This window comes from Drosophila mojavensis, unplaced genomic scaffold (genome assembly GCF_018153725.1).
Source record: "Drosophila mojavensis isolate 15081-1352.22 unplaced genomic scaffold, ASM1815372v1 contig_74, whole genome shotgun sequence".
In the NCBI taxonomy this organism is placed as follows: domain Eukaryota; kingdom Metazoa; phylum Arthropoda; class Insecta; order Diptera; family Drosophilidae; genus Drosophila; species Drosophila mojavensis.
Genome location: NW_025318899.1, coordinates 12,172,161 through 12,184,251, shown reverse-complemented (window position 1 = coordinate 12,184,251; position 12,091 = coordinate 12,172,161). Strand labels below are relative to the sequence as shown.

Below are 12,091 nucleotides of genomic sequence, written 5' to 3'. Positions count from 1 at the left end.
TCTATATTTATGATGAATTTCGGAGCGCACGTGTCTCCGGGCCTGCTTCCGCTGCCAGGAAACAGAGGCGTTCCGAGAGCTGGCTGCTCATTAGGCAGGATGCAAAACAGATGTACGTATTGTTCGGCTGATTCAAAAGGTTGTGCTTTGCTTATTACTCTATTAATGCAAAGTAATCGCCTAGTCTCTGCAGTGCTCTAATATAGTCGTAGTCAAGTGCTTAAGGCCGCAGATATCGCAGCGGAGGCTCAGCCCGCCTGGCTGTGACGCATATCGGCGCAAATATCTTTCATACACTTCGCTGAGCTTAGACAAACAACTAAGTGACAACAACAGCAACGGCAACAACAACAACAGCAATAGCATATCTATAGATACATGAATAGCTATAGCCATATAGCTTTATTGTTGATTGAACAAAAACAAGCTCGTGTCGACGGCAAAGTGGTTACGTGGCTCGCAACCGAGCCAACTTTAGCTCGTGGGCACGTACAGGAAGTCTCTGTTGGCTGGCCTGTCTGGCCAGGCCGACTGTCTGGCAGTACTTCATAATTTTGGTGCCCAGATATGCATACATTAAGACAGACATGTTGGCCAAAGTTCTCACTCATGTGCTTCAGCGAATTTGATGCTGTCGAAAATGGACTCGGACTGCGATTTGGTCTTCAACTTGGACTTGGACTTGGGTTTGGGCTTGGGCTTGAGTCATCAGCTTGATGAAACTTCAGACTTTCGCACACAAACTTTCCATTGGCTTTGTGTAATTTATGCCCTTGTTTTTGTGTGTGCAATTTGGCAAGGACGTAACGCTCAAGTTGCTGCTGTTGTTTATAATATTATTGTTGTTGATGTTGTTGTTGCTGCTGCTGCTATTGACATTGACAACTTCCGCTAACGTCAAGTTGGCTTACACTGCGGCTAGGGCCGCTCTGCGCAGCTGTTAGGCATTTTCTAATTTACTAATTTAAATCAACTTTTGCAGCGCAGCCGAAAAACTTTTGCCGCACAACTTGGCAAACGGCAGTTGGCACAATTATGAGCATGTCCTGGACTCAAAATTATGCCAACACTATCATTAGTTGCTGTTGCTTTTGCTGTTGCTGTTGCTGAATACAAACTGAGCGTCCTCGCTTAGTAATTGAAGTGCATACTCGAAGCCCGTTGTCCGTTGCAGGGTGAGGAGGGACGCTTCATTGTCATCGCTTATGCCCAATGGGGCTCGACCGCAGCCCCAATAGCCCCAGAGCCGCCCTCAGAGCAGCCCAGTTGTCCAACTTTGATAATTATGAGAGTAACGACAACAGCCGCAAATGCCAAGGCAGCGCTAAAACTTTTCCCAGTCAGCCAAGAAATTCACGAAGGAAATATATATTTTCCTTGTTGTATATGACTTAGTGCGAACTTTTCGGGAGGGCGGGCTTAGCAGACACTTAGACTGATATGCTGATAAGTTGTGCCAAGCAGAAAGCATATTCAAATTTCTTTTCACAATTTCTTAGTGCCTAGATACAATTAAAGACGTGTCAAGCACATTGAATATTTATAAAGCAAATGATATTTGGGCCATGCGCAATGCGAAAATATTTATTAAGCTGTGGAGTTAATTTTTATTTCATTTATATGAGTGAATGTCAAAAATGTTTATCGAATGCCCAACTGCTCAGCTTTCGAGCGAAAGTATTTCTGCAAATATTTCAATTTGCACAAAACTATTTCATTCAATAAACATTTAATGCATTCGGCTCAATTAAAGTAAAATTCTCTCTCTCTATTCCTCTCCCTCTCTCTGTCACCCTTTCTCTTGGTTTGCGGTTTACTGTGAAATGTGAAGTGCTTCAGAATTTTTCAGTCAAGTTGTAGATGTGCAGGCAGTGAATAATTCGTTTTTAAGTGATTTATGCTCTATCGCACCTTTATTATTTGATTTATATGCCACACTTTGTGCTCGACAGCTGTCGAATGCCGTGCTCAGCCCATGCTCAATCAGCTCTATTCACATCTTTCTTCCGCAGTGCCTCGACCGGTGGCCTCGATACAAATATAATTCCCGTAACCGAATCAGGCCAACAAATAAACGAAACAAATCGAGCAGCTTGATAATGGCCGCAGCTCCCACAAAAAGGAAATGAAATCAAATCGCACAGGTAATTTGTGCGCACAGTCTTTTTATATACCCATATAGAATATGACGTAAATCCCAGCCTCCACAAGTGATTATATACTAAACCTACTTATGTAATACCTGTCTGTATATGTGTGTGTGTTCGTGTGCGTGTGCGTGTGTTTTTTGCTGTGTATACTTGCATTATAAATGTTGGGATTAGTTTGGGTTGAGCTTGCGAAGCCTTGAAGAATATGCCCAGCGTGCCACGGTGCTGTTAGTAAGCCACAAGAGCCCAGCTCCAAAGACAGTCGGTAAGTTGCTTGGCGAGGCAAATGCGGTTGAGTAATGGCATCATCTATGCGGTTGCTGCCAAAGCAAACCGCAACAATTATTGCTTCTCCCAGTGCCAGTGCCAGTGCCTGCGGATCCATTCAAATGGCCGGATTCAATAACAGAATGACTACGATTCCGCTCAGTTTGTGGGTAGATGCTATCGAATGTATTTCCATCTGTCTATATGTGTTTATGTCTGAGTGTGTCTGTGTGTGTGTGTGATCTTGATTAATAACCATGTTAAATGCATTAACAAGAAAAATGATTTGCCAAAGTCACTTCAAGGCGTCACATGCGGCATATGCGCAACATGTGTGGAGCTGCGTGGCTGCCCATATTGCGTATACGCCCCGTTCGGGGGCAACAACATCAAAAGCAATCCATTTTGTGCACGCTCTCTTCTCAGCCCTCTGTGCCATATGTCTGTTAATAAAATTATGTATTATGATGATTGATGTTGATTTTAATGGCGTCGCAACATCAACACAATTAGCATAGCCCCGGAAAATATTAAATATCCTTCCGTTCGTTGCCTCACATCAAAATGAATGAATGAAAATGCAAAAGCAATGGCAACTCTGGCCGTAATTACATTACTTACACATTCAGTGCAATGCGTAATTAATATTAAACTATTCACTATTTATCTAATCCGGCAATCAGCTAGCTGAAACACATGCACAGCGCACAGAAATCAAATTAAATCACATAATTGCCGAGTTCTGTTTACATTTTTAATGCGGACTGCTATGGATTACATATTTTTTAATGATTTAATCAGACATAAGCCGACAGCTGGCAGTGAGAATGAAACAGGTATGTCTGTGTGTGTGTGTGTGTGTGTGTGTGTGTGTGTGTGTGTTAAATGTTAAAGGCAATGACTAGAGGGTTAATGCGTGCGCAAATAGCACAAGTCAAAATCTGTGGCCAACACAATAAAACCTATGAGTATTTAGTTGACTGACTGACTGAGTGAGTGACTGACTGACTGACTGAGTGACTGTCTGCTGACTTATGTGTCTGTCAAACTGTCAGCTGGCAGCTGCAGCTGCATTTGGCATTTGACCTTCAAACACACATACACACACACACACAGTCGTCGCTTACCCATTGCAAATAAATAGTGCAAACAATGCAAGCCCTTGTTAAATATTGCATGACTAACAATAAAAAAGATGTGACAAAGCCTTGATAATAAGTGCTTGACTAGGCCATGCCCTGGAAGGCGCGCTAGGCATGCTTTCATTATATATCCATGACTGTTACATGTCCATGGGCTAGTTGGTAAGAGCCCATCAGTGCTGGTTACAGGGTATGCACTGAAAGAAATGTAACACAAATAAAATGCAATTTATACGCTCGAGCATTTGCTGTGGCGAAAAAAATAAAAAAAAACTTGCACCAAGAGACAACGAGCAGAGCGAGAGAGAATGAGTGGAAGAGAGGGGCACAGTCAGACGACATGCCAGACATTACATATGTGGCGTTGCAAAGTGTACGATAAGTAAGCTGAGTAAAACAGTTTAAACAACAACAATGAAATTGTAATAACAATAATGACAACAACGACAGAGGCCAAAGCCGGAAGACAGTCAAGGATGCGACTTTGTCCGTCACCAGGGAGACAGAAAGTCACACCATGAGAATTGAAGGCAAGTGAAAGTATGTGCCAGCATGTGTATGCTGTGTGTGTGTGTGTGTGCATTTGAAAATAGACAGATGTCTAGATAGAGGGATACCACAGACATGTGAGTTGAGCAAGACACGCGATGCTTGATGTCGACCTCAACTATAAGAAATTATATAACTTAAACTATCTATTATGTAGTGAACTCATTGAGCGCCATTTGAATAATGTAAATTATATTATAGCTATAATAATGTGTGTAAAACTGACATCAATATTGTCAGGCAATCCCTTCATCAGGTCCACATTCAGGCAACCCAACTGCAGCGTCCTTAATTTGCATATAGAGCAGCCCAGCTGCATATTAATGCGAAATTTATTTAGTTGTCTCTCATCTTTTTAATTGACTTTGGCTTTGGCCCTAAGCGAGCGAGCTGGCATTTCAGAAGGTCGTCCTTTGACATTGAATTCGCATTAGTTGCGCTGCAAAAGTTCAGGCGGCCATTGAGCTAGCCAAATGCCAGGCTGGCTGACAACTTTGTTAGCTTGTTACGTTGGAAGACAGTTTGACATTGAGACTGACATTGACATTGGCACTGACATTGCCACTCACCGCCCGCCGCCCGCCGCCAGCCGTTCGCATATGAGAAACCACAATAAATATACAAATACGTGAATTTTTCATGCGCAATTCTATGAACTCGTAATTCGACCGTCCCCATTCACAATTTACCCATGTTATTTTATTTTAAACATTTATGCCAGCAAATTAATGCATTTTATTGCTGATAAGTGTTTGAGTCTTGCTGTATAGATGTTTTCTTCTTCTTCTTTTCGCGCCATTCTTTCTTAAAGCATTATCATTATTTTTATTGCCGACGCGGCAAAGTTTGCATCTCCTTGCGGCTAATTAATTGCGGTCACTTTGTTCTCGCCGCTGAAATTCCAGCGTTTGAGCCAGCACTTGGCCGCCATTAAACCCTTTTTCGCTGTACTTAGGGATTTGCGCGCCTTTGTCGTGGCTCTTTAGCAGTTTGATTTAATTTACTAGGTCAGACGTGATTTATTTATGCGGCTTCAGTTACATTTAATTAAATCAAATAAATCAAAATTTATGCACTTGGCCGCGCCTCTCGAACAGCGAGCGAGTGTCTGGCCAGCCGACAGCGCTTACCTCAGTGCGTGGAATTTCACGCACTTCTAATTGGAGCTCGCAGCGTAACATCACAAATGTCTGACTGCCACGCATACACTGCTGCCTTGCCACACGTCCGGGAACGGGGGCTGGGGCGGATGGTCTGCCCTTGAGGACAACAGCTGAGTTCCGTTGGTCTCGGTTTCGTTGCGTGCCGTCATGCAGGCAAATGGCCAACCGCACTGCACATGCTGGCCCCAGCCTAAATGAGCTACACGCCTTTTTATATTGCCCATATTCAGTTGATTTCGTTTTATGGTGTCGCGACGCGTGACTTCAAATGTTTTATGTGGCGCGCTGCGTATGCGTAATTGGTCCTTGGTGCTTTTCGGTGTACCTAGCCGTAAACGCTGCGTATACGTAATGTGCGCTAACTGAACTGACGCATAATGCTGCAGCTGTGCAGGACGTGTTAACCGCTCGCATTTACAGCTAGCTGCTGCACATCAAATTATAAGTACACAATAAAGCACTAAGGACCCGACGTAATCTGCTTGATCTAATAAGCACTCAGAGCGCAGTTGTAGGTGATTCCCCTGAGCATTCGACAGCCAATGCCATTTCGGAATAAATAATTCAAGTCTCAATATGGCAGCTGCCAAACAGCAGAGCTCCAGCAAATTTAGTGTAAAATTGGAAATATATAGACCGCAAGGAACAATAGGAAATCATTAGCAGAACGACAGACAATTCCGGCCAAAAAATGTGGGCCAATAAATTGCGAGCAACAGCAGGAGCAACAGCAACACTAGCAACAGCAGCAGCAGCTGAGATTGGCATGACAAGAGCAGAACAAAGGCACGCAGCATGCCACACAATTACATTCTGAGAGTGAAATCACTTTGATTTGATTTCAATTAAGATGAAAGCAACAACAAGTGACAACTGTTGGGCCCGACCGCAGCAAACAGTTGAGCTTGTGGCCCAGACTCATGTTTCTCAGTGGAGCACGTGGAGTCGATGGTTTTCGAGCAGCACGAGCCATGTTGATTAAATGGCAAATTGCGGATATCGGCACATGAGCCACGCCTACGCTGTTAGAGGCACTCGCATCAGCGGCATTTGAATAATTGAGTTTCAGTTTGAGATTGAGTTTGAGTTTAGGCAAATGACAAAGCCACATCCTAGTCCGCCGAGAAGAGTCGGCTCGAACGTCTGTTTACTACAGTCTTGGCTAAAAATGTCGTTGTCAACACAGCAGCCACAGCTCAGCCACGCCTCGTGCCGCATCATACCCTTTTGGGGGGCGTAGTTCCATTTCATTTGGATGGCAGCTACGTGACTCGCATGACCAATGCCTACAGCCAGCTGCTGCGACTCAAACATCAATCTGTAGGCCCAGCCTCTCGGCTGCTATCATGCTGCTATCGCATTGTTGTTTACTTTGTGCAATTAAATGTTTAATTTCAGTTCCTTAAAGTCGTGCGTTGATTTAAGCACCGTTGAGAGCCCTCTGCCCGCTGCCTTCTGCCTGCCGACTGCTCTGCCAGCTGCTGCCTGCATCACGCAGCCGACATGTAAGCCGCCCGCTGTCAATTAGACGAACGGCGCTGACAATGAATCGAGCTTACGCTTCACTAGCTAAAAGCAAATGCCAAACGCCTCTGCCCACCTTGCTCCACTTTCCACTCATTAAAAATCCTGTTAGACATTAATGGCAATGTCGCTTGTCAATGTGTGTGTGTGTGTGCTTTGGTTTAGTGCGAGTGCTTGGTAAAAGCTTCAACAATGCTTCTGGACTGCGCATATGTGCGGTTGTGCTTAATGCTATGAACTGCAAATTGATGGTTATTATCTATTCCTCCTCATCTGTTGGGCAATTGGCTTTAACCTATGCTTGTGCAAGTGATTATAGAACTGGTATTCATTAACGCTGATTGCAATTACACTAGTTGCTATGGCTCTTCAATCTTATATAAGCTACACATGCTCACATCAAGCTAACTAAAAACCTCACATAATCTAGCTTCTAGAGTGAAGGCTAATCAAATTCTGTTCGATTTTCCTCACATCAGATTATAGCTATTCCAACAAATTCGCATATCTACTATTAAAAGATTCACAAAAATTGTAAATCTTAATTTAGGCCCTGTTAAGAGTCGCCTGCGGGTCGATGTAACCCTTCGGTTTGGGTTGGGTTGTGAATCAAGTATTTCCCTTTTCGCATTTTCTATACCTTTTTTCGTTAAGCTCTAATGACATTAGCATAAAAGGCAATCTAAAAAGAATAACATTTCTATTATACTGATTTCTATTGTGGCCTATTTGGATGCCCTCTGAGCCATGAAGAGGCTATTGAAAGATGTGAAATGGCTCGACTTGTAACGCACTGCTTTCAATGAGTCAGTCGATACCCAAATCAATCTGACAAGTTGTCTAATTAATCGAATTAGAGACTGTTTTTCTAGCGAAGGTCAGCACTGCTCAATACGTTGTATCATTCTAATACTGTGAAATCCAATAAGCATTTCATGTTTGTTTAGTCACAGTCATAAAACGCCCTAATTGATTATTGTGGGAATTCGTATTGGCTTTTCAATCAAGATTTTATTTATCAGCTAATTTGAGTTGATCAGCTTACAATTGTCAGATTATTTGATTTACTGCAGCGCAGCAGCAGCTTCTGGCTCCCAGCTGAGCGTGGCCACTGCTCATAAAACTCGACCCGGATGTGGTGCAAATGTAACATTTATCTTATCCCGTTGCTGGCCAAAGTCCCAACCTCAACAGCGACCACGCAGCAGTGCAGGCAACTAGTTGCAGTTGCAATCCCCCCTCTGCCGCATCATGCTTCAGGGGGCAACTCAATTTTGTACGCAGTCCAGACTAGTTGCTTGCCATTGTTGACAGCGCTTCATTCATGGCATTCATGAAGCTGTGGTCCCCTCCCTCGCCCTGACTCGCCTGCGCCCTGCCGCCGTCCACTTTATTTATGAAGTGCACTGCGATTTTTCAACTGCAATTTGAGGAGCTACTGTTGCCGTTCGTCTCCAGTTGAGTTGAGCTGCTGGCTGCTGTGCTTCCCTGGTCCATTTGAGTTTCGCTTCATGCTTCATTTGGGGCGACACAGTTTCATCTGGACTTGACTTGCTGGCCATTTATTATGGCATGCTGCTTAACAGTTAATTTGTGTCCCATGCACGTTCCGGACTTCTGAATTACAATACAATCTCCACACTCCACTGACGTGTGGCACGCACAACAACAACAGCAGCAGCAACAGTGACGACAACAAAGAGAAAAAAAACCTGTTAGCTTGTATTTATTTATCGAACGTTTCAATTTCGATTTGGCTCGCCTGTGCGTGACAATTCGGGGCCTGCGTCCTTCCTCGCTTGGCGTGTGTGATAAATCTTGTTTGATTTTGCCTAATGCACGCATTATTGCCACATACATTTTGACCTTTAACATTATTGGCTATCCTGATCGGTTACCGATTAGCATGCAAAGGACGAACCCCGACGGCGCCGAGGATGACGATGACGCTGACTGTGTGTGGCTCGAGGCCGTCGGCCCGAACTGCCTCTGGCTCGGTTTGGCCAATTTCGCGCTAATTAACTATGTGCCAACCATACCATCTGGAACTTTGCCAGACATCCTCTATGTGTGTCTGTGTGTGGGTGTGTGTGTGTGCTCATGTGATTTCATGCTTGTTGCCTACAGCAAACAGCCAACAGTAAACCCAGCAGCAGCAGCAGCCAAAGTTACAATTTATGAGCACATCCTTGCGCGCTTAGCTTGTGTAAGCAGCACTGCGCTGCCAGACAAGGCGCCGCCTTCTTAAACATCCTCTTGGGATGGGCGTGGCGAACCAACACTTGCAGCTTGTAACAGTTTGCTTTGCATACACACAATCTGGGGGCGCAGCTCCCTACGAATATCGTCCGAGCCTCGCATATTGCAGCGTGCCCTGATTTGTATTTATCTTGGCCGTCCTCTTTGGCGCGGCAAGCAGCTCCATCCTGTTGCTGGCATGTTGACAGCTTCGAGCTCCAACTAATTTTCCTGACTCAGTTCTTTTTTTTTCTTTTTGCCCCTGCGAATGCCATTTATAAAGTTGAGCGAATTCAACTCATTTAGCAAGTCAAAAATTTCATTTAGTGCAAACATTTTCCATGTCATGCTCAAACCATTTGCTACGAATCTCCGAGTTTCGTCTCTGACTTTGGCTCTGCCCTCCAGTTGGCTGCAAACTTTCCGAACTGCGCTTCGATGGCTTTTTATGAACTTTTGTAATGTGCACACAAATGGCAAAAGCAACCCAAACGATAGAAATAACCCAACAATGAACAATGCATTCAAATGAAATTTCTTTTGCCAATTTCTTTTTACGCAAAGTTGCTAAAACTTTCGGACCATGCCAAATAGTTGAGCAGTGTCTTTAATTTTTGTAGCCAGCCACTCGATGTGGGAATTGCAAATGTTGCAAGCGCTCGCACAGATCGTATATTGACTGCAAATCGAGCGATTCAATTGCTATGTGGGTCATTTGATTTAATAATGCTGCAGCCAAGCCAAAGCCAAAGCCCGAGCACAGAACGAGAAGGAAATCCGCAAACGAATGTAGTTGGCCAGCAGATACTTTGTAGCTGGGTAGAAATACGAAAAGCAAATGGCTGAGATTGTAATCAATTCAGCAGAAATAGATCGAAGCTTGAGCGACTCAATGCATTCCACAGCATAGATTCATTTTCTTCAATTCTGCAGTGCAAGTCCAGTCGATTTAATCTCTACAGGGTATAGCAAGGGGGAGAAAACTGTCTGCTATCTGCAGCTAAGTGCGGCAACTATTTCTTAGTTAAGAGCCGGCAAGAGAAGAAAGAGCAAACAGCTTTGCTCTGAATGCTCCGTAAGCTGTACAAAGCGCCAAGGCTGTGAATGGCTCCGTGCAGCTTACGAGCACACGAAGGATTTGCTCCAGCTGACGACAATGACTGACATAAGCAAAACAATTGACAGAACTTAAAGTTGTCGGCTTGAGCACACAAATGCGTAGGAGGACTCTCAAAGTGCCAGGTGAAAAGTAAGTAAAACAAGAGAGAGAGGTCTAGCCGATGCTGAGTGCTATGCGACATATACTACATATTCAGGCATGATTTTTTCTGTAAGGCACTGGCACAAAATTCCCTAAGCTTTAAGCTAGCAAAAGAAAATATACAATTTCAATTTCTTTTTGCTCACGTTTTTGCTTTCGCTTTTGTTCGCAAGTTTATTTTTGCACGCAACTTCAAGCGAACTGCCTAACCTAGTTGTAAGCTATAGCCGCCGTCATTATAATGGTCAGTTTATCGCATCGCTGCCACGCCCACAGTCCACAGCCCACAATTCACAACTCACAAAGCCCTGAAGCACTTTGCATGCAGCGCGACACATTATTTTCCGCCTTATAAACTTTTGCCTATCGACTTTTCAGCGCCCCGTCAAGTGAATGAGGGTGTGTGCGTGAGTGTGAGAGAGAGTGTGTGCGTGTGTGTGTGAAGGATCAGCCCAAACGCTGTTGATGCTTATCGCTGGCAAAATTATGGCGGTCCAAAAAGTTAAGTACGGTGTAAGCCCGGCGGGGATTTGGCTATGATGTGCACTTATAGCAACTCCGGCAATTTTCCAGCCTAGACTCAGTGACTAATTATAACCCCTTTCCACTTCTTGTATTCATTGCAGGCGCTGTAAATTGCACCCGGTGTTAATTAAAGGCGAGCGAGCGGCAAGTTGGCCCCAAAAACCTTTTCTAGCCATCTGGCGGTAAGCGCTTCGCAGCCTACAAATCAATAACGCGAAGCTGATGTGCAACATGTAGTTCGTGGACCGTGTTGCATATGCTATAAGGACGATTTCGTTATACAATGTCAATGGCTATTTACATGCCGCATGACAAATGGCCATTTGTATTCAATCAAATTGAAGCGAACACACAATGGACAGCAGCAGCAACAGCAACAGCAACAGCAGCAACAACATCGGCATCAACAATGCAATCCAAACAAAAATGACTTAAAGCCGCTTAAGAGTGCAAAACAAACGAAAAAGGCAGCATAAACCGAAACGCACACAGACACAGACACAGACACAGACACGGACACGTAGACGGACACAGGCGAAGCGAAACAAAACAAAAGCCGCAACAGCATAAATTGGAGCAGCCACTACCACGAGCGACCAACGCGACGTATGCGTGATTAATTGCAATTTAAGTAGCAACGCGAAGCTCCGACAAAATGTTGCCCACAAATGTGATGACGTTCATGAAGAAGGTAAGTGCAAGCGCAAATTAAAGAGAACTTCCACTTGCAGTTGCTTTCCTTTCGGTTAATCCCATTTAACGATGATGCCAATTATAAAGAGATCCTCTGACAAAGAAACAATATTTTGAGAACAAACAGCCGCGCTCAAGCACTCGACCGTAAATCCCTCATTCACCTCCATAAGCCATCATTAAGACAGCTCTCCGTTGCGCAATTGGTCACGTTATCCGCATTGTTATTGTCATTGACAGTTGCTAACGTAATTTATGCCTTAATTTCTTTTTCATACTCGCAAGCCGTATTGATTTTTTAATTATATTTCCTTCTTTCCTTTTTTGTTCGCACTGAAAGTTTAATGAGCGTTTTCCGTTTGAAATGCAGCAAAAACAAATGAATTGCGAATGAAATTGAAATGACCCGCCCAGCTGCATACATTTAAAGGCACATCGGCGATATTAGCGCCAATGATTTTAAGCCTTTTTTCAAACAGCGATCGAGGATGGCAAACAGTGCTAAATCGTGACGCAGAAAGGGAAACGTGTCGAATCCAAATAAAAGCAATATACAAACAAAACTTTTTAATTAAAAAG

General features: G+C 43.9%; 1 protein-coding gene across 4 annotated transcripts in view; it reads left to right on the top strand.

Annotated features, from left to right (window-relative positions):
- The window catches only part of LOC6582200 (regulating synaptic membrane exocytosis protein 2), a 53,844-nt gene that overhangs the window by 11,333 nt on the left and 30,420 nt on the right, over window positions 1-12,091 (top strand). For 3 of the 4 annotated variants that reach the window (XM_015162330.3, XM_015162329.3, XM_002007868.4), the window contains exons 2-3: window positions 2,013-2,144; window positions 10,921-11,510. In XM_015162330.3, coding sequence (XP_015017816.2) covers window positions 11,475-11,510 — 36 coding nt within the window. In that variant the 5' untranslated portion in view covers window positions 2,013-2,144; window positions 10,921-11,474. The remainder of the gene's footprint in view (window positions 1-2,012; window positions 2,145-10,920; window positions 11,511-12,091) is intronic. The other variant, XM_015162331.3, reaches the window with a different exon arrangement.